This window comes from Sciurus vulgaris, assembly GCF_902686455.1.
Source record: "Sciurus vulgaris genome assembly, chromosome: 3".
NCBI classification, from domain to species: Eukaryota; Metazoa; Chordata; class Mammalia; order Rodentia; family Sciuridae; genus Sciurus; species Sciurus vulgaris.
Window position 1 is genome coordinate 114,929,952 of NC_136463.1, and position 23,340 is coordinate 114,953,291.

At 39.8% G+C, this 23,340-nt stretch overlaps 1 protein-coding gene and 1 long non-coding RNA gene across 9 annotated transcripts in view; one reads left to right on the forward strand and one right to left on the reverse strand.

Annotated features, from left to right (window-relative positions):
• Positions 1-16,724, forward strand: part of LOC306656532 — an 84,689-nt gene extending 67,965 nt beyond the window's left edge. Inside the window, exon 6 of the long non-coding RNA XR_013762544.1 lies at positions 13,674-16,724. This is a non-coding gene — a long non-coding RNA (uncharacterized lncRNA). The remainder of the gene's footprint in view (positions 1-13,673) is intronic.
• Positions 586-23,340, reverse strand: part of RBMS1 (RNA binding motif single stranded interacting protein 1) — a 204,802-nt gene continuing 182,047 nt past the window's right edge. For 3 of the 8 annotated variants that reach the window (XM_079131820.1, XM_079131819.1, XM_079131813.1), the window contains exons 7-15: positions 11,683-11,798; positions 10,759-10,808; positions 10,546-10,639; positions 7,960-8,007; positions 7,028-7,078; positions 4,456-4,566; positions 3,273-3,353; positions 1,773-1,857; positions 586-916 (exon numbers count right to left, since the gene is read on the reverse strand). In XM_079131820.1, coding sequence (XP_078987946.1) covers positions 1,780-1,857; positions 3,273-3,353; positions 4,456-4,566; positions 7,028-7,078; positions 7,960-8,007; positions 10,546-10,639; positions 10,759-10,808; positions 11,683-11,798 — 629 coding nt within the window. In that variant the 3' untranslated portion in view covers positions 586-916; positions 1,773-1,779. The remainder of the gene's footprint in view (positions 917-1,772; positions 1,858-3,272; positions 3,354-4,455; positions 4,567-7,027; positions 7,079-7,959; positions 8,008-10,545; positions 10,640-10,758; positions 10,809-11,682; positions 11,799-23,340) is intronic. The other 5 variants (XM_079131814.1, XM_079131815.1, XM_079131817.1 and 2 more) reach the window with 3 other exon arrangements.

The window sequence follows — 23,340 nt, forward strand, 5'->3', positions numbered from 1 at the left end:
GCATATAGCCTTACAAATGCTTTAACCCTATTAAAAGTTCCCCAGTCAGAAAATGTGTTTCACACAAAACAGTTTTTCCCTTCTTGCATTTCACTACCTTACACATTATGTGAAAAATCATTAAAAACACCTACTACATATTTAAAAAAGCCAAAATTTCAGCAACTTTTATTGACTACCTTTTAAAAGCCCTATGCTGCTGTTTTACAAGGCATAATAGACCAGCTCATTTGGTCAAAGCATTCTACATCATTAGTTTGAACTAACTTTTACTGAAACAGCTACAGCATCAAAAAGAGTTAAGGCAAATTGGAATTCATAGAAAAGGATAAGACACTTCACACTACATTGAAAGAAAAACGGAAAGCTAAGGAAAGAGACGTGACGGCAACACTGAGTTACAGCAACACTCGCACTGCAAGCATAGAACACCATGGGTGAAGTCGGACTAGTTAAACTTCAGAAAGCCCATTTCATACAGCTGAAGAAAACAAAAATTAAACACAAAATGAACAAAACCACAAAAATCCGGTCATGCACTTGGATAAATCTTCATGGTCTTTGTGCATACCCAGAAAATTGAAGTTTTCTTTTTTTTTTTTTTTTCTTTTGTCTTTTTTGCATCATAACAGTTGATAAAAATCTTTTTTTGTTGTTTTTTTTTTTTTGGTTTTTTTTTGTTTTGTTTTTTACTAAAATAAACCTGTTCGGGGGAACAGCTACTAGATGAATTTAAGGGTTTTATGCACCTTATAGAACTTATAGCAAAAATAGTTTTAGTTGATTTCATTATAAATAACGTTTTCAAGAACCTGTGCAAAACTGTCAATAATTTCCTAAAGCACAATTGATCAGAAAAATCCATGATTGTTCAGCCTTCACACCCTTCTTCATGTAAGAACACCCTTCTGTACATCTGTAAGAGAAAGATAAAGACAAACGCTTTGAGGACTTGATATAACACCCATGGAGCTTGTAATCTTTGTCTTGTTTTTAAAGAGGTGTATTGATACAGGCTGTGTTCATCACTGATGTTAGACTTGGGAGATACAAACTCTGGACCTGAAAGTCATTTTCAATGTCTTGAATCTGCCTTTCAATCTAGGACTTCCAAAAGTACATTCCTCTCTAACGAAATCAGAGCCAATTCATGTGGGTCTCCAAGATCAAGGGTGACTTTATAAAATCAACAATCTATATTGTCACCAGGGCAATCCAGAAACCAGGTTCCACATAGCTATTTGTTGCACATACATGGTAAAGTTAAAAAAAAAAATTGATATTTGGTGGGAATACAATATTTTGATCTAAGGACACTGACATTAGTCAAAAACTCATAGCCAAGATATTGCTAATCTTGTAATGCTTGATTAAAGCAACATCTTATGCTATACTGCCTTTAGTTTTGAGTACTCGAGCAATACAATATAGGATACTTGTATTATAGGACAAGTTTGGTACCTGTTTTAAGATGTTACAGATTTCACTGTATATATATATATATATATATATATATATATATAGAGAGAGAGAGAGAGAGAGAGAGAGAGAGAGAGTATTTTTTGATTTCAATAGAAAGCATTGTTCTTTTTGCACAGAAGAGTGAATCTGCAAATTTGCAAAATCATTGATTTTAATGTTTCAGTGTGACTGGATGCCCTGGCCATAATAAAATCAAGTATGATAGAATCTGAGTTATTCTAAACATCATTTTGATAAAGGACCCATAGACTGCTTGATAGTGCTCTGGTTATGGAGACTTTCTCTCATACCTCACAGTTACTTGTTGGGTTGAAAGGTATATGGAGAATGGTCATTAGATGTCTCTACAGCCACCTGCTGCTGACCACTCGCCTCCTACAACAAAGCAAAGCAGATTAAACATGTCAGTGATAAAATCCTAACTCTGCTACTTAAGTGTAAGTCAAAGGCATTCACCTGAAAATAAGCACTTTTTAAAGTGAATTTCTAATATTATGCAGAGCTTTTTAGATTAATCATTCCCCCAAGTAGCTGAAATGTCTGATAGACTACGAACCTCCCATTCAAATCTTTGACTTGTCTATTCTGATTAAGCTACATTTAGCAAACAAATTTCTTAATCTTTTCCTCTGTGGAGTCAGATGTGATTTGGAATTCAGCATTTCCAGGGTTTAGAATCTGAGACATGGTATGAATATACTGTATATCATATAATATCCCCAAGTAGGACTTGGGGATGTCCCTCATGATCAAACATCAGTAACTCTATACTGAACAGTGAATAAACACAGTAACTTGGGACAAAGATATCCTTTTGTCTCAGTTCAAGTTTCGTTTTTCTAAAGATCAGAATTTTTGCTAGTAAGATAGTCACAAAGAGGATTTTTATTTTCAAAGTTTTTGGAGGGTTTCAAAATTGCTGATAAGGAATTGTGGGTTCTGGCAATTGTGATTGCCATAATTGCACAATCAAAAGCAAATAATAATAAGACACAGTTCTATGGCCCTTCCTGGAAATGGAGCCTTTGGGTTCTGCCTAGCGCCTAGTGGGAAAGATCAATTGTGTTGAGTACTTTTCCTTGAAATTTTTTTCTTTTAATTTTTTTTAGTTGTCAGTGGATCTTTAATTTTATTTATTTATTTATATGTGGTTCTGAGGATTGAACCCAGAATCTCACACATCCTGGGCAAGCACTCTACCATGGAGTCACAACTCTATTCCCTTTCTTTGGAATTTTAAGGATACTTTTGTGTAGGAAAATGCTATGCCTCCTGTTCAGTCATAATCAGATGTCAGACTTCTTCCATACCAGCATCTCCCATAACATGAACTAAGAGTTATTTAGCCACGCTAACGGACTCTATAAAAACAGGTATGGCTTTCTTCCCCATGCCTGCCATAACAGCTTTCCTTTTTAATTAACTAGCTGAATCATGACTGATTTCTTTTTGTATTATCACTGATACAATCTTTAGGACTAGGATCACAAACTCCAATTTTACCGTAATATGTCCGTATCATTTTAGGGGCAACAAGACAGAGCCCTGGTGGGGTGTAAAATGTGCTACAAGCTTAGAAAATATTTCTAGGTATTCTTGGGGCTGTGGCCTGGATGTTGTTACCCTAATTTTTAACAATTACATTTTGTAGTCAAAAATAACATATTCCATCTAAACTCAATCCTTTATGCAAATGTTTGACTTCTGATAGATTTTGCTTTGCGTTCTATTTAATTCACCCATTTCTGAAACTACCCATTGCTAGACTGGCCACTGAACACTGCACCAACCTCGACAGGAACCGCCGTCGTCTGCATGTGTGCGTACTGTGGCAAGTAGGCTCCTTGCATAGCTGACGTTGCAGGCATGTACTGAAAAGGAGGAGGTCGTCAGGATGGGCAACGGAAAACCACGCAAAATGGGGAGTACTCAGGGAATTTTGAGCTGGATATAAAATATTTGGAGTTCTCAAAGAAGAGATTTAAATAAGCCACCCTCAAAGGTTTATCAGTAGATGTAAACATGTGACATGGAAGGCAAAGTCATTATTTTCTACTTTTTGAATTTGTCAAACTATAAATTTCATGTTGTCTTTGGATTTCCTACCAAGAAGCACACAAGTGAAGATCATTAAAGTTTGTAGTCTTTAATGATTCAATATCACTAACGTGTCATTTTAGATGATCTTTTCTCAAAGACCTTGAGTTGTTTTCTAGTACTGTTTCTACAGGTGGAGGCCCAAGGATGGAAGACTTATTATATTAGACCTTTTCACTGAAGATTAGGCCAGGAAGCCCTGATTTCCTGGTGCTGAAGTCACTAACTCCCAAAGGCAGGAGGCATTTCTAGTCTATCTCAGGGCTGTGTATGGCCCTGGCTTAAGTCTGCACAAGAAGTTGCTGCTGGTTTTGAGTCTAAGAGGGGAAAATGCAACACCCTTTGTTCTTTTGAGCTATCAGAGATACAGGTTGCACCAAACTTCTGTGGGCATCTCTTACAATTTCAACTATAAACAAACCAACATGGGTCTAGTACCAGCCTGACCTCATTACCCCACCAAGTCCCCTGGACTCTAGTGAAATAAGTCATGAAGATCATGATTCATGCTCTCAAATTCCACAACAGAAGGGATAGGTGAGGGAATGTTTCCTGCCTTGGCCACCATGTGCCACTTGCATCCTTTGCTGCATGAAACGGTACTTCATGATGCTGGCACAGTGACACTGGTTGTAGAAGCTAGATGTGTGGGTGCTGTATTTTGGCAAGAGGGAGACCTAGTGAACAGACTCTCAGTTCTTCACTTTATCAAGAAATATCTGAGTTCTTCCTTTATGGAAGGCAATGTGGGGTGAGGATGGAATCAGGCCCAGTGACTGGCATCACAGAGCCTGTGATTCTACAGGGAAGGCACAGGTCTGCGTTAGTTTACTCTCCTCTATTTGCAGAGACACATGATATTAATTTGCCACCTACTGTTCCGGTGCTGCCGAGTGAAAGATGACTCATCTGTTGAGCCAGAGGGCTGATCATAGATGCAGGTTGTAGTGACATGGTGTGCTCCATTGAGGGAGTTAACACGGCACCCTGTGGATGGGAGACAAAAGCAACAAAGGGCAAACTGAGGGGAGTTGAGATTCTAATTACCTTTTGCAAAGGCAATTCCTTCGTGAGTAACGTGAAGCAAAAATGACATTTCTCAGACTTGCAAGGGGTATTGACAGTAAACAATGTCCTAAACTCTTATAGATTGCTTTTCCTGAGATGTTGTAAGAGTGTTAAGGGAAATGGTGTTTTGATATTCACTTCACAAAAATTCCTGTATTAAACTCTCCACTCACTTAACTGAGAAGTTTGTCCAGCAGGAGGAGCTGTAACAGGAAACACAAACTACAGACTATCCTTGGCCAGAGAAGGTTATAAATGCTTAAAAAAGACAGGTGATGTTTTCTGTAGCTGTGAAACAACAGGGCCAATAATAGTGATCTGTTTACAAATGTTCTGTACAGATAGTCATTTGGTTCAGGATTCAGTTGTTAGGATCAAGAGCACATTCTCACTTAACTTGGTGGTTCTCAGAAATTTCTGTGATTCTGGTGCCAAAGGAGGGAACATTAACCAATTCCAGGTTCTTCCACTTCATTTACAAAATATTAGTCATTAAAAATCAAATTTTTGTTTTTTTATTTTTGGGTACTGGGGATTGAACCCAGAGATGCTTTACCACTGAGCTACATCCCTAGCCCTTTCAATTTTAAGATGAAGTCAAACTAAGTTGCTGAGTCTGGCCTTCAATTTGCAATCCTCTGGCCTGAGCCTTCCGAGCCACTGGGATTACAGCTGTGCACCACTGCACTCAACCAAATTAAATACATTAAAGAAAATGGGAAAGAAAAAAAAAAAAATCACTCATAATCCAGCCTCTCCCATACAACCATGTTAGCACTGTGCCTCTCCCTGCCTCTGCATGTTTCCATCTAGATGCAATCAGAGAACATGAAGAATTTCATCTCAGGTATTTGCTTTTAACTCAGCATTGTATTATAAACACAAACTGATTGCACAGTTGTCACTGTCATCATTTTTAATATTTGGTTCATGGTACACTGACAGTATACATCCAAATTTAATTAATTATTTTTGGATTTTAATTGTCCAATTTTTCCTATAAACTTTGCGAATTTTACCATTCCTCTTACTTTTGCAATTGGCTAATTACCTGAGAATGCAAGTATCCTAACATACAAGTACTAATATATAGTCCGGTGTCATTGTAACAGATCTCTTTAAATTGTTTTATTGATAATCTAATTATTGATAATTAGATGCACAGCTGTGGGCAGAGGCAGGCATGCAGGCAAGCAGTTTGAATCTGGGTGGGAAACAGTAATGAATTCTCAGGAACATTCTGTACACATTTCCCATGTCTCCTGAAGGATGTTAAATTAAAATATGTGCAATCTCTAAAAGTTGCCAAAGGGAAAAAAGATATATTCTATTTTTAATGTGTATTATCAAAAGCACAGAGTAACATGAAAATGACTCAGAAGTCTAGAAAATGGGGAAGTAGTTTCCTGATCTTTTTTCTCATGTATACATAATATACACCACAAATCCACACATGCTCACGTGTGCATGTATGTGCACCAGTATAAATGTGTATATATCACATAATACATGTACATTCATAAGCATCATAGAGATTGTTTCCTGTGTTACCACATCAACCTGTTTTGTTTGCTTCCTAAAGGTCATCTCAAGCATTTTTTGTTCAAAACTAGTTATAGCTGGATTGCTATTTCAAACACCCAGTCATGTATTGTATGTAGTGCCCACTTTAGGAGGTATCCTGGGACAAATCTCCATCTCATCTTAAGACCAAGAGTCAAGTTCTTTTCCTAAGCAACAGATCTATGTTTATCTTACAAACACTGTGAACTGCTTCATCAGGATTCCCATTCCGTACCTGTCACTAGAAAGTTGAGGTTCAAATCTAGGGCCTTCTTATAGCAAGCATGCTATAATGTCACTGTGAGCATTCTTAGGTTTATTTGTGATTTTGTTCCAAAGGGTAGCTCATTTAGAAAAAGTAATACTAGCTATACATTAGATCAGCAAATGCTCAGGTCACTGAAGAAATCACATTTGTTATTTATCAAAGAATGTATTACATTTCACTATTCCTGATTTCCAGAAAGGCTCATACCATGGATGAAAATCTCTCTTTTCTTTATGTTTGCATTAAATAGAATAAAAAATGAGAGCTATTTCATCATTATAAAACATTTAGTCACTCAGTTGAATGACCTCCCTCTGAACTGGTATGGGCAAGATGTGGTACCTTGCCTCAAACAGTTTGTCTTAAATTCTTAGGAACAAATTTACTTAATGCTTACCACTGATTCATTTTAACTTGTGCATTTTCATATTCCATGTGTAAAATTTCCCAAATCCCATACCGCCTTTGGCCAGGAGTTTTAACCCAAAGAGTACACACACACAGCTTACTTGCAGGCAGAACATTAGGCCACTGAGGCAAACAACTTACGGGGTGCTGCAGGATATACGGTTGAGGTTGCATCCAGGAAGGACTTTGCACCTAGAAAAGGAAGGATTTTAAAGAAACATTATTTCCACTGTAATAATTGCCTAGCTCTCTTTTAACTGTGTTAAAAATCTATAGAAGGAAAATAAGGAAACAATACTATCGATGCGTAAAAGGATTAAGGCAGTTAGAGTTCTTGGCAAACTGGTCACTCTGAATGGGATGAAATGATTATTTAGAACCAATTTCTATTTGCCCACTCAAGAAGTATTTGCTGAGTATCAGGCAACAAAGAGAAAAAGGTGAATAAGACGTGGGACCCACCCTTGAGAAATTTACTGTCTAAAGCAGAGAAGATAAGCAAGTAAACGTCTCAAATAAATTAGTGAAAAGTGTTACAATCAAGGTATAAACTAGATGCTTTAGGATATGGATGAAAGAGGATTAATTTCAGCACATCTGATTAGAAACTAACCCTTAAAGTATGGGTTTACTTAAGAATAACCAAATCCAATCTCTCTTTGATACTCAGGACATTAGGTTTCAGAAATCTTGCATAGTGGTTAATAATTTCTACTTAGTGTGGAAAACAAATATCTGAAATTCAGATTTAGGAAATTAAACTTTAGTAACTAGATCTGACATCTACAGTTAAAAGGGCATCCACACAGAAGACCCTCTGAACTGAGAACTACGATGTGAGGGTCAGGCTTTGTGGCAGGAATTTTAGCTTGTGTAGTCTGCCACTCAAGAGAGGAACAAATCGGTCCATTTTTGATGCCCACGGCTTTCCAGAGTCTATGTAGCTTAAAAATATGTCCAGTTTCCAATTCTTAACAAAACCCTCTTGTATCCTGTCCCCTAGTGTTAACTTCAGAGATTCTACAGAGAGGATATGGGGAAGAGTCATGGGGGAAGAATGCATTGTGATTTACCTTGATAGCAGAGCCCCGATACTTGTTTTCTCTGGTTTCCTTTGCCACCTAAGGCAGACCAAAGTTAAGTGCTTCTGCCTTGTTAACATTTCAGTTATATGGACTGCAGCCTCTCCCCATCGGGGTACTTGTAGTTTCTTGCATATGCTAATTTCTCAAATCCAACTGCATAAGCATATGGTGGTTTAGTAGAGAAAGGCCCACTCCAACATGAGTTGGGGGCCCTCACTGGATAATCACGGGGAGGCAAGCAGCTCCCTACACCCCAGCGTGGGCCAAGTGCACCCAGTCTGATATGCTTCAGTGTCCTTCATGATCTATTCACTTCAGCATTATGAAGTTGAGGAGCTATGACACCTAATCCAATCTTCTTTCTTAAGGAGCAAGTTGGCTATTGTCAATTTCTATTCCTCAATACTCCCCAATTCTAAAATGGGAATAATAATCTATGCTCTATGCACTCTTTACCACTGGTTCTTAACCATTTTGGGGTCACAGATTCCCTTGAAAACCTAATAAAGAAAGAGACTCCCCCCCACCCCCACTAATTGCACACACACAAGCGACATTCTGCAGCACAGGTCACTTAAAGCTCATTCACTGGCCCTACCTGGTCCCTGAACGTATGGGGTTAAGAATCCATCTGAGATGCTATGGCACTGAATGTCAGGCAAATGGAATGGAATTCCACACGGATCTTAGTATACAGAATGCCCAGGAGAGGAAACCAGGCCTTTGAAATGATAATGTTGTTTCCAGTTAGCTATATCAAATTTATTACCAAATTGGCCTTCTAATTTTTTATTCTATGAAGTGATTTTGAAATGCACATTGATTTCATATTAAAGAAAGGAAAAGGTAGTGGAGAAAATACCTTAATAGCTAAAATATCTATAGTAACATAAGTTGAAATTAATATATACAATCTTTCCTTTGCCCAAGAAAAAGCTTATACATGCCCCTATTTTAAATGATACATATACGAGAGATTTCTAAGTTCAGACAGTTCAAGATTACCTCTAATATCAGACAAGGAATTATTAGGGAAAATGCACTGAAGCAGATTTCACTGAATCTTATAGAAGCAAGGAAAATGTAGGACTCTTAAGCATCACACAACTTGAAAGGTATTAAGTGAGTGACTACTATACCCAGCAGGTTGAAGAACCATAATAAGTATAAACAACTCTCAGAGAACAAAGAAAACAAAATGTGTGACAACCAGGGGAAGGAACATACAATAGTCTAAAAGTTGAGGGAGGTGGTGATTACTACTTTAAAACTTCAGTTTTAGGCTGGGGTTGTAGCTCAGTGGTAGAGTAGTTGCCTCGCATGCACAAGACCCTAGGTTCAATCCCCAGCACCACAAAATGACAACAAAACCAACAACAACAACAAAAAAAAAAGCCCTTCAGTTTTAGTGCATCTACTCATCTTTGTTATTCAAAGCTACTTTCATGCCTTTTAGACAGAACCAGCTTTGACAATGGCTTATGTTGATCAACTCATTATTTAAGAGGTACAATTAATATGCTTTTATTATAAGCCAGTAATAGTATTCACAGCTAATATTTAGAGTGCTAATGATGCATGAGATACTGTGCAGAACTCTTTACATAGACTCAGTCCTTGTAACTTTTCCAAGTTTATGGGAGAAACTATTATTATCCCCATTTTAAAGATGAGGAAACAGGTTTACAGAAGTTCAATAACACAGTTGTTGGATTTGATACTGTAGTTCCTATGATCAGAAATCAGGACTACAACATCTAATTCAATTGTTAAAACAAGAACCCACCGAAGTTTAGTTTAGTCACATAGGATCCCAACAGTCAAGAGAAGAGAACTCTCTTCCTGCATGTCAGCAACTGAACTCCGTTAGAATGCTCCTGTCTGGAGCAGGCGGTAAGCATGCTGGAGGGACTCTGACGCGGGGGAGAGGGCATGTGCACCCCTGGGTTCATGTAGAAGAGAAGTTGAAGTGTAATCAGATTGGCCTTAGGATAGCTACGTAATAGATGTTTCTCAGCTGGGAATTTAAGGTAAAGCCTCCTCACAAAATAACATAAACAGGGAGCTGCCTCTTTTTTTCTTTCTCCCTTTCTTTTTTTCTTTTGGTGGGAGATCTCAAATCTCATCTACATTGCTTATTTAATGTAAGTAACAGACACACCCTTGTGTATTAGCATATTTACTTCTTTTATTCTGCTGACAAAGCAATAAAGGCTAGGTACACTGTATTTTGCCTAATGGCATTTCTCTAAATTTCAGTTTTTGGGACACATGGTATCTAAAAGCTGGGTCAGCAGTGAAGGAAGTAGGTGGGTTTGTCTCAGTTCTAAAATGCTGTGATTCTAAAGACTGACAACAGACAACCATTTCCCTGGCTTTATATATTTTCCTGTACATAAAAGCAAATTGCTCTGCCAAATCAAAAGCAGCTTATTCTAAATTGGGTATCCAAGCTGCATAAAATTTGAGTTAAATTTCATTATAAAGGTTCAGAATTTTAAGACACATAAAAATGCAGCAGAGATTCACAATGCATAAGTTGTCACACTATTGACAAATCCTAAAGGTACAAACCTGGTAGGCAGATACAGGAGATGCAATATAGGGTGTAAGAGAAGTTTGAGTGATCATTCGGTTTGTAGCAATACTGTATGGTGAAGGATAAAATCTAGAATAAACACAAAAGCCTGTATTAAGTAATCCTTTAAATGGAATAATTCATGGAAAAATGATATTTTCCACCTTTAATTTCCCTCAAGCCAAGATGTATTTATCTTAACAACATACCCATTCTGTATAGCAGCTGTGGTCGGGTCGTAAGTGAGTGTCATGCCAGCCTATGGGAAAGAGAAGGACACAAATGTTCAGCTGGAAAGGCAGGATTTGATAACCCCGTTTCTTAGACATTGCAACATAAGACAGTTACCGCAGCAATTGATAAACTGGGGGTTTCTGTTAGCCAAGCATAATTATAAGCTCAGTAAGAGACTTAAGCTCTAGACCTGTGCTGTCCCTTATGGTAGCCATTAGCCACATGCAGCTATTTAAAATTAAACAGAAAATTCAATCTCTCTAGCAAAACAGCTACATTTCAAGTATACAGATGGCCACATGTGGCTAGTGATTATTGCTGGACGGTCCAGATTCTAGAGCATTTTCTCCAGATATTCTGGGACCTGAATGCTATTTTAAAAGATTATATGACAATTCACTGAAAATAAATATAGAGAAGTGGAGGCCCAATAATTCATTAAGAAATTGAAGGTTTAAAAAAAAAAAACCTGTTCAAAAGAATAAGATTAAATATACACCCCCCCCCAAAAAAAAAAAACTCCTCGACGACAAATACATTTATTTTCATGTTATTTACTTTGTGAATGTTATATGTTTCTACATGGTTATACCTAAACCGTGACTTAAAAAAAAAAAAAAAAAAAAAACCTTCAAAACACTCATGCAGTTTCACAGCAATTTAGCTTGCTGGTAAACATAGCTGATTCCACCATCTATCTGGAGAACTGCCACTTGGTGAGCGCCTGCACACATGGGGAGGTGTTTCAGTCTGAGCGCCACTTGAATGGGAAGATGCTGGCAGGCAGGAGTGATCCGGGTACCTCCTGAGAAGCAGGGCAGCTGAGGAGAGACGCCGGTGGGACCTTTCAGAGCTGCCATGACTGCACACCCACACTGAAGGTTCAAGAAAGGACTTACAAGTCTCACCTCTCCTTCTCTGTGCCATGGTCTTCCATTAGGGATGTATTTGTTTGGGTTCTGTCTCTTCTTCTGTCCTCCATCCGCAAATTTGCACAACAAAGGTTCTGTAGGAGCTGAGTGAGCAGGAAAAATATTTTGAAACCGCAATTGTGTATGTGCACAGATGACAAACAAAACGGGGTTTCTTTTTCAGGAGGAGCTGTGTGGGAGCTACCAGGGAACTGATAGAACACTTGGAGGCAAAAGCTTGTTCAGACCCTTTTGAAATTAGTCACTGGTGAAAAAAAACAGCATAGAATACTACACGGGTTACTAGTTCCAAACCAGAGCATCAGGAAAACCTTTGAAGAAGCAAAGGAATCTTCCTGTTCGACTTTGGGGCTTTGTGCACTTCTCTGCACTCTGGGTTCTCTACAATTCCACCTTTAGACAGTCACCCAAATAATCTTCAAATGAAAACAGGACTGGGCTGTCCTGTGCCCCTCCCCTGAAAATGCACCTGTAGCTTCCCATTAAAATTCCTCAGAGGGATCTCCACTTCTCCCGGTGGAAAACAAGTCCCCCTTTGCATCGCGGACTCCGGATTTTTATTTGCAGCATTTCTAACAGTTTTGTGTGTTCTCTGGTGTCTGCTTTTCCTCCTGTGTGTTTTGTCATCACTGCTTCTCCCATGCCTAAGCAAATGGCACTTCTACTTTCATTTCTTCTTTACCTGGCGGTTGAATCTACGAATGGGTACAAACAGACCTCATTTGTTCCTGGGACACAGGAACAAGGCTGCCACTGTGGGAAAGCTGCTAACACCTGCCTGTCCCATTTAAAGACATCTGTACCTGAATCATCCCACTTGGTGTGGCTTTACCAAGTGTCCACCTCACAAAACGAGCCAAAGAGAAACCCAAGTGATGAACACAGAAAAGAGGCAGAGACTCCTTGAAAGGAGACATATTCATTAGAAGTAGGAGACATAATAATAAACCATGGCAGCACAATAGGCCACCTGTGACTTCCCTTTCTTTGCTTTTCTGAGATGGAAACAGCAGTGCATTCCTGGAAGTTGTGCACTTTCCCGCATGCGTCTAGTTAATGTAATAAAGGCGCTCACACCTTCCCTTCTGGTTCCCACATTCCATCCTTTGTCTACTGCAGAACCATGATTACTACTTTCAAGTTCTGTTTCAAAGTTAAATAACCATGAAGAGAAAAATATTACTTGTGGAAAATATACTCCTTTCTCCTTTGCTGCTTATTATCCTAATTCATCTCTTATTTTATATCACTATTACCCACCCGCTAATGACAGGGTAGAAGCAATAGTGTCTTTCAACATTTCTCTGCCAAAAAAAAAAAAAAGAAACAACACAAAACACCAAACTGTAATTCTGTCTCGGTGAGCTGTCTAGGCTGTTGGCTGGCACACTTTTTCCCTCTCTGAGTTGAACCACTACTGAAGAATGGGTTGGAATGGGCGTCATTTCTGAATGGCAACTGTACTCTGGGCATGCTTTGGTTTCGATATGATTTGTCTCCTAATGGTTCACATGTTGGAAACTTGGTCCCCAGTGTGGCAATGTTTAGGTGAAGCACACTGGGAGGTCCTTCGGTCATTCCTAAGAAGGAATGGAGGTAGTTCTTGCAGGATCCTATGTTCTTACAAGAGCAAGCCCAAACCCTGGATTGCTTTCTGGCTTAGCCTTGCAATAACTCTCAGATGGTACTACCACCTACCATGTGGTTCTCACAAGAAGCAAGTTGATATTGGCATGGTACCTTTGAATCCTCATACCCATGAGCTAAATAAACCTCTTTTCTTTATTGTCACCCAGCCTCAGGCATTTTGTTATAGTAATGAAAAATGGACTAATACAGGTAGGAGGAATGAAGGGTAAAAAGGTTAGGTGTCTGGTGAGAATTTCAGTGAGACTTGACCCTCCCACTTTACGATGTGTTCCTTTATTTATCTTCTGTCTCCAATCCCTCTACCCCAGGCTTTCCTGAATATGGAACTTCCACAGAAGGCGAACTGGATATGAAAGAAGATAGACTGCAGACAAATCCCAGAATACAGATGAACTGTACTACTTATCTTTTCAAAAAACTGTGTTGATTTTTGGAAATTTCTACCTTCAACAATTACAGAAAGTGAATAAATACAATGAAGTAAGAAAGTTTCCTAATCACTGATGATATTTTAAATTCTACTACAGGGTCATTAAAGGGCAGATGGAAACTAGAGCTGAGAAAGCATCCAAGTAGGAGGGAATAAAGGACAAACTCTTTTGTGAATAAGGACTTATAATATCTAGAATTACTTTAAGTTACTTGCCTTTGTGGGCAAATGCTACTTAAAATTCTAGCAATGACACTCTCCTCAGGCTCCTGGGTCAACGCGAAGGCATGCACAGGAGCGGGCCTGGAAGGTGCTGTGTGTGTGGGTGGCCTCACTTGACAATGAAGGACAGAACTCAGATGCAGAAAGGCAAGATCTCACTTTCCGCACATCTAGAAAGGTCCTCAGAATGTTTTCTCCAGTGATATATAAGGTTATAAGATTTTACTTCTACATACTCCTACAAGGTAAGAGAGCATAATAAACTCTGTGGAGCTGGCACTTAGTGGGCCTTCACTGTGAGAGACACTTTTATCTAGAAGGTTTATAAAAACTAACTCCTAGACTGAAATTTAACTAATTTTAAAAAAGAGCTTCCTGTGCTTAGTGAGAGTGATACAAACTGTTTTCCTCCATTAGAACAATTTTTTGCAGGGAAAGAAAGTGACCAGGTTGCTCATTCTGGAAGTTCCCCTCAGGCTGTGTTGGCAGGCAGGTGTGAATGAAGGCAGTTCAGCTGCAAGACTCTGGTGAATGTTTGAAGCTCTCCTGTTAAATAGTCAGCGTCCCTATTTGGATGTAATGTGCTTCCAATGTGCTTTCACCTAGATTCTATCCTGTCAGAGAAGCAGGTCTCAGGCGACAATGAAGCTTTCTAGAATGTATAGTAAAGGCATGTTTGTGAATAAATCATTTAAAATGAAACATACGGAACAAGATATAGTTGAATCTTTCAAAAATGAATTATATTTACCACCTGATTTTTGTGCTGCATTAAGATATGTTTTTATTCCCCTCTAAAAGCAAAAAGGTAAGTAGTTAAAACAGTGTGTACTGGCAGGTATCTCTTATCTTAGGTCAAGCAGATTTCTTATTTTAAAGAATGTAACAAGTAGAAATGACCCATTTTTTACACATTGCTGGCTCCTTGTTTCTTTCAGTGTGCCCAAGTATTGCTTGTAAAGCAATATAAAATTCTAACAGCTTCTTTCTTTTATCAAAATTCTCTTTTGTCTAGTTATCAGTTTAAGTTTTTATGTTCTACTATGTGCCAGGGACGACACAAGAGGCAGCGGTACAGTGGCAGATCTGAGTTCTCGCCTCCAGGGTGCGTGCAGTTTAATGGGGACAAGAATATTCCAATCTTATGAAAACCCACTTAGTCATTTACAGGTCAGAGTACTGTTTTAGAGAGATTTGTCTTTAATAGAAATGTTACGTGGAAGCAAAGTACTGATGTGAGGACAGCGGCTGTCTTTCTTTCACAATTGCTGCTCCACTGACTTGGAGAGGGTGACAAGAGCGAGCCTATGCCTGGAATTTAATGTTTCTCTGTGTGCTCCAGAAAAGCAAACTAGGTGAAGACTTAAGAAATATCCAGGTGTCATAGGTGGCAAAAGGGCTTAATTTATTGTAACTGACACCATGATACTAAACAAGAGCAAGAGGATTTAGATTTCTGCACAGAAAAACAAAACACCCAGATCAGTGTCTTGAAGACACTTTTTAAAAGTGTGTGTTCCAGTTTGTTACAGATTGAGAGGTCCTTAACCAGTTGCTCCTGTGGTTCTTTGAAATGAGGGGATGCTCCTTAGTTTGCTTTTGGGAGCCTAATGTGCAGGTAAAGGCTGAAGGAGAGAGACCCTGTGGGATGGTTTATTCTAGAGGGATCCTTCAGCTGGCCCCTTGGGTTGTGTTTTAGAAGGCAGACACTGAGAACAGGAAGTGTCATAAAAGCTAGTAATATGGCTATGAGCAAAAGCTAAGTTCAGGTATATTACCTTCACAAAATTAGTATGCGGCAATCTCTTACATGGTCATTTTTCTATATTAGCAACTCTTTATTGTATAAAACAATAACTGCAAAGAGTTCTAACATGATTTGTGATTTCAGACATATTCCAGAAATTAAAATAATAAAAATTATATACACTACCTAAAATTGACTATTTTGCCAAACATGCAAGGTGTTCTAGGATGAATTTCTCCTTAATAAGGGTGGACCTCAGATATCTCATGAGATCTCTCAGGTCAGGTTCTCTTCCTCATCACCCGATAGAAAAGTTATTTTCTTCCTCATTAGAACTCCAAAGCCTGACAACCATGGTGGGACCGTGACCTTGCATACCTGTTAGAAGCCCAAGGCAACACCTCAGATGCAAACACTGATCATAGATAGTATCCTGACACCTCTGAAGAGCCACCTAAGACCATGGCATTACTGGACTCTCCGTATGCCCTCAACAGAGCTTAAGAGTGGGATGATATTTTACGAATGCCTGATTCTGTGGTACTGACAATCCCTCCTGAGAGAGAAGGGCCACGTGGGGGTGCCCATAATGACTGCTTGCACGTCTCTGCCTGGTATTTCTTTACCTGTCCTCTGAAGCTCAGACTCCACAGTGACTTGGGCTCAGATGTTGGAATGGACCTTTCCTCAGACTGTCCTAAGTGAGGTCTTGTACATTTCACCATGAGACATCACAGTACTAAGAGCTGGAATGACCTCTCCTTCCAAAGTCCCATTTTTCTAGTCATGCAGTATTTTATCTCAATCAATATTCTGCAAAATGTAAACTGCCCTTGACAGAATCTTCTTCAACAATTTTGGAAAACCAGATCACTCAGCAACCATCATTAGCTTTCTTTCTGTTAATGTTAGTTACTTTAAAAACTCCTCAACTAACAACAAGTAAGGAACTATCCGGGCCTTTACTTTTTAAAAACTTCAACCTAAAAAACCAATACATATTACTCTTTATGTGAACAACACCATTTCCTAAAATTTAGCCCCTCTGTCCTACCCAAGCAGGCACAGCTATACTTCCTCTCTGGGAACACTTCTTCCAGGAGGAATTTGGTGTCTCCTACTTTCCTGTGCCTTACACAGTGTTCCTGGCTACCATTCAGTTTGAGATGAGTAACATTTGCAATTTATTGATGTTAGCTTCATTTCTGCAGGGTTCGATTCTGATTATTTTACCTCACTTTCCAACCCAACAAAGAAGGGTCACTAAAAGAACAACTTGACAATAGTAAGATCATGTGAAATAGAAAACAAAACCTCAACATCCTCCATTGCCCCACATAAGTATTTTAATAGTCTATCTTTACTGCTTTTCCATTTATTTTTCACATTTACAACAATAGGTCCTTTTCTTCTACAATTTATATTGTGGACCTTTCCCTACCTTGTTATATAGTCATGTGTTCAGCGATTCCATGGTGTTCTATTTGAAAAGGGGCCATGCTTATTTGCTTACTTAACTAGGAATTGAACCCAGGGCACTTTACCATTGAGCTACATTCTCAGTTTTTTTTTACTTTGAGATAGGGTCTGGCTAAGTTGCTGAGGCTGACCTTCAATCTGTGATTCTCCTGCATCAGCCTCCCAAGTCTCTGGGATTGCAGGCATGCACCACTGTACTCAGCTTTCTTTATTTTTATAACATTTTATGAACATCACTGCATCTTATTTATCTTTTTAAGCTCAGTGTCAACTACAATAGTGATGGTTGTACTGCATGATGGTTAGGGCACTAGCTTCAGGGTTAGTCTTCCTGGGTTTAAAATATACTAGCTAGTGACTGCAAATTATTTAATGTCTGTGGTTTCAAAATCTGTGAAATGTGGGTAACAGTACCTACTTCAAAGGATTAAAACTATTAACATAAGAAGTGCTTAGAACAAGCCAGGCAGGAAGATCACAAGTTTGAGGTCAGCCTGGGAAAATTAGGAAGAATCTATATGAAAAATAAAAAAGGTTGGAGATATAGCTTAGTGGTAGAAAACCCCCAGGTTCAATTCCTAGTACCCACTCCTGAAAAATGCTTAGAATGGCTGAGTTTTCAGCTATTGTTATTATTACTGTGTCAACTGGGGGAGCTCACATTTTTGAATGATGGCTTCTCCCAACACTTTTGAATTATTAAGATAGATTGTCAGGAGAGGGACTTGTGGTTCAGAAAGTTTAAAAGTTTTTAGGGACTGGCCCGCATTCTGAGGATTTCATTCTGAGGGATTTAGCTGGCTGGCTAGGGCTACTTCTCTTAGAATGAAGAAATGTTCAAGATACAGTTAAAGATGAAGTTACAGGCAAACACCATTTAGAAAACCGGTTCATAGTAACATCCACATCTTCCACTCAAGATCCTTGTGCTCGGATAAAATTTCTCCATTATTTATTGTTCCTGACTGGCAGAGTCTGACAGAACTCGGACGTGGCATCTGCGAGCTGCGTGTGGTCCCTGGTGATAGAAGCTCCGGAGGGCAGCCCCTCATAAGCTGGCACGTCACTCTTGTTCCTTGGGTGAAACGCCACTACATCTCTCCTTGTGGACCCTTACCACTATTGAAAACTAGACTTTCTCTGAGGTATAGAAGGTGGCTGAGGTTGGAATCTGCTGGACAGCCCTGGCCACTCTGCTGGCACTTTTGCTCTCGTGGCAACGATTCCTTGTAAGAGCAGCCCTTGAAGGGCATATCTCCCCATGAGCGCCTTATTCCCTGTTCTCTTGTAACAGTGGATGAGGGAGGGAAATGTGACAAGATCATGATCCCAGAGGTATGATCACATTGTCCCACAGGTACCAGGGGCACGCACATGTCTTCAAGTACAGCTATCCCTCAGGATCTCCTAGGGCTTGGTTCCAGGGTGCACCACAGATAGCCAAATCCACAGATGATCAAGTTCCTTATGTGAAACTGCATATCTTCTGCTCTATTTTAAACCATCTGTAGATGACTTATAACAGTTAAAACAATATAAAAATCATTTAAGTTGTTGGTACATTGAATTGTTTAGGGAATAATGACATGGGAAAAAGTCTACATATGTTCAGTACAAAAGCATTTTTTTTCCTGAATATTTTCAATCCACAGTTGGCTAAACTGATACATATGGAATCATACAGAGGGCTGACTATATTTTGTCTCAAGAGTTGCGGGAATTATCTGTTTTTACAGAATAACAATGCTTAAGGTATATATTAAGGAACAAATGGACAAAAGAAACCTCTGAAAAATCTCTAGGCTTTTTCCTAAAATTGTGATTTCTTCTCTAAACATTACCTGTTCTATCTCTTGGCATGGGACTGTGCCCCATCACTACACAGAGAGCTATGAAATGTGGACGAGAATGTCCTTCAAGCTCTGCTGGGCACATGCCCAACCTGAAAAGTCAGAGGAACACGGAGAGCAGACGTAGGACAAGCTAAAGACTGGGAGTGGCCTGCCAGCAGTCTCATCCACACTTCACTGGAGTGCCTTCAAGATACAGACCAGATCTGAGCAACGCAGCAGAGTGACACCTGCATGACACAGAGAATCCAAGGAGCCCTTGCGTATCCAGTGACGGGACACTTAGAGAACACTCTGCCCTCAGCACATGGACTTATTCTGACTCCATCAGAGTCAGGAAGAGGTTCACAGAGATGGCAGTCACATGGTCTCCTGCAGTGCTGAACACACCGTGGGCCTCTGTCTTGGGGAGGTCGGGGTGGTGACACGAGGGACAGATGGAGCCATGGAGCTGTTCTCGGCTCCAGGAGAGTCCCAGCTAACACCACACTCACTGGTCTTCCCAGAGACTAGTCTCTCTTCCAGGAAGGTACTAGAAGTGCTTCTTAAAACAAATACCTGAATCATGATGCTGACTATGTTGTTTCTGCCCGGGGCATGATTCCCAGTTTGGACACTGGTTCTGCGTAACTAAAATTCCCAGCCTTGTTTCTAACAGTCCCTGTGTGGAAAATGGGTACATACGAATTCCCCACAAAGGAATTTTTATTGAGCAAGTATTAGGTAGCTATTGAAAATCTCCATGGAATGTACCCGGGTTGTCTGAGAAAGCAGCCATGGCTCGCTTCACCCTGGCTGGGAACTTTCCAAGCAAATCTGACTTACTGCAAACCAGCTCTGACTCAACACCAAGGCGAATCAAAAGAAAGAACAATGCTCCACCATTTCAGGGAACAAAGAGGGACTGAGTGAGGAAAAAGAAGACATCTCACGGGCAATCCTTCAACAAACTATAATGTACATTTAGAGAAGTGTGCACTGTAAGAAAAGATAAAGCTTCTTTAAAATAAGGTAATGTCAGACATGAAAGCACCCAATTTTCAAAAAGCCTTTCAGAAAACAGACTGCATTGAAAATTGTGATGTGGAACCTTAGATTTTTTCACAGAAGTGAAAATAGGTTCTACATTGTGCCCCGTGCCTCAGGCCGGATGGTGGGGTATGCACGGCTGCCAAAGATACACAATCATGTCACCTGAATATGAAAGAATGTGTTGGCAGGAAAGTGGGTGACACAGAAGAAGTGACTACTCATATGTGTAGCTGACCTCCTTCCATTTAGTCTTCTAGAAACTTCCTTAAGAGTGTCACGGTGAAGATGAGTTCACTGTTCAGTTTGTTTATTTTCAGAAAGAGATTTTGGGACTGTGTCTAAAATGAGTTTCCTTTTTTTTAGGGACATGTTTCTGACCTGGGTGCTAACAGGGGCACTGATTGTCTCCATCCGCGAAACAAGATCAGCAGATCCTCTCCAGGGACTCCAGCACAGCAGGACAAGAGCCATGTTGGGATGTGACTCTCATCTCGGCTAAAGTGGGTTTCTTTTCTACACTTGGCTCCAATGTCATAGGCAAACTGCCAACCATGTGAGAATCCAAGTACTCTGACAGGAACCATCCCGGATAATTCTGCTTATGCCAGCTAAACAACATGCATCATTAAATAAACCATCCTCTGACTATATTTACGAAATGTTATGTCTGCCTAGTAATGAGCCTACATTATTTAAACATTCAAGTGGAGGCTCATTCAATTTACCCTTGCTTGCCAATATTTTTGTTTTCATCTGGTTGTGCTGATGCTACTCACATGCAGTCCATGGAGAAACTGATGCTATGGAGCAGTCATTCAGGTAATAAGAGAGGCGAAGGCACTATTTAATAAACTGACCAGCATTCAGAGAAAATTCACGTATGAGTACAGGAAAAGAAAAAAAAAAAAAAAAAAGAGTCTAGAGAAGTTGAAAACTATTTCAAATTCTTTGTGGGTTCTGGGGACTTGTTTTTGGGAAAAGGTGAATCCCAAAAAAGTGTGCTTCCAAGTCTTGCTATGTACATTTCAAATTCACCCTAAAGACAGTTCAACCTTACTGAAGTGCAAGAAGGTATCCAAGGTATTCCTCAAAATAGCCATAATTATTGAGATGAGATCTACATGAAAACGCTCTGTGAAACTACATGGTAACTTCTGTTGGTACAGGGTAATGCACAAAATTAAAAATAAAACATAGCTCCTTCCAGCAAAGAACTTGCAACCTAGTTAGAAAGCAAGACTATAACACAGGGCAGATCATTAAGCATTCAGTAACAGCACAAAATTAAGAACTGATTCAGAACACAGAGAAGGGCTTGACTACAAAACTGTACAGTGATACAATGTACATAGAATTTCTTGGGCCCTATTTGCCACTTGGTAGAACTTGGAGGAAACTGCTCTCTATCAGCTACAATTGTGATGGTCCTACCATCAGACATGTGGTTTGGAAATCAAAGTTTTTTTCTTTCCCTCCTTGAATGGGTGTGGTCAACAATCTATGAACCCATTTCAAAGAAAACAGTCAATAGATACCATTGAGTTCTTTGGAGAAAATAAGGAACCTGTCCAACCTCTAAGACAGCCTGACATCTTTCACTCAAGAAACTGTAAGATTTTATCCAGACTGATTCATCATCAAAACAAATGTGTTCTGGAGAATTTTTCTTCTTGAACTTTCCTTGCTGCCTGCAAGAAGGAACTGAGAAAATGAAGTGCTCACAAGTAAGTGGATGAGCAACCCTTCAAAGGGACTAATGCTTGGAGGTCCCCAGCGTGCAGGGGATGACTTAGGGGAAGTAGAGAAAAGCCAGTTGGCACAGGTGCTAAACTTGGAGGGTCTGGCAGTGAACACAGAAGGCTCCCTTGCTTCTGGGTGGAGGTTAAAAACATCCCTTTCTCTTTCCTTTACTTTCAATCAAGCATTGCCAATGGGAAAACAAAACTAACTTAAATAACAAAAAGGAAGCTCTTTCACCGGGTTGAGTTCTTGGCAACAGTATCCTTCCAGGTCTTGTATTTTATACTCTACCCTGGTGCCTGCAGGCAGTTCACCTTCAGATATATCCACAGAAGCAGCAAGTTGTCAGGTTTTAGTGCTACAAGATCAAATGGAGCCTGTGGTATTGCACAGACTTACAAATTGGTTCCTCTATGCAATGAAACTCAACTGGATACAGAAAATTAAAGTGAATCCCTAATGGTCATCATCAGTCATTCAGCTAAAGATGGATCCTTGGAACTACAGGAGTATAAATACTGAGCACTAGTTACACATGCAGTCCTGGAGAAACTGCTCACTTCTGACTCCTGGCGGAATTCATATAACTTCAAAATACCTCAATGCTTCTTGGTTGTGTCCAGTGTGAAAAACTAGGACACATGTTCTATAGGGCCTCTGGGCTTGCTCTCTAGAATTGGGACCTGACCAATCTTTTTGTTAGGTTCAACTCACTGGATCTACTTACTTCAATTTTACTTTTTTTTTTTTGGGGGGGGTACCGGGGATTGAACTCGGGCACTCGACCACTGAGTCACATCCCAGTCCTATTTTGTATTTTATTTAGAGACAAGGTCTCACTGAGTTGCTTACTGCCTCACTGTTGCTGAGGCTGGCTTTGAACTCACAATCCTCTTGCCTCAGCCTCCTAAGCCATGGGGATTACAGGCATGCACCACTGTGCTGGTTACATATTTTTACATATAAAACGTGGTGAGGTAGCTGGATACGCTGGGGGAAAAGCCATGATTTGTCAAATGGAGAGCTCTGTTCTTTTGGGTTCCCCCCACAGTTGCTCACCTCCTTTGTTCACAGGTGAACTCAAGGGCCTAGGCCCCACATGAGTATTAGGATAAATCTTATTGATATGGCTGCTCCCCTTTGGAAACTATGATCAGCAGGTAGCCAGGCTAGCGAGTTAAAGACCCATTCTCCAGACCTCTGTCTTACCCTAGGGTGAGATCCAACTTTTACCCTAGGGCACACCCTGAGGTAAGGCTGGAAAGTGGGGTTGTTGGCTGACAGGCCTACGACCAGACTGTGAGATGTGTTATGCCAGCTAAAGATAAGATGATTAAAATTACAGAGGAGAAAAGATGCAGGAGAGTGTTTCTCTTTTATTCCCATTTTTACAATTTTAGTAGCTCCTCCTTCAAAGCAAGGTATGGTAGTTTCTAAATTTTGAGTTTCTTCCTGTTGTCAGGCAGCTTGCTAGA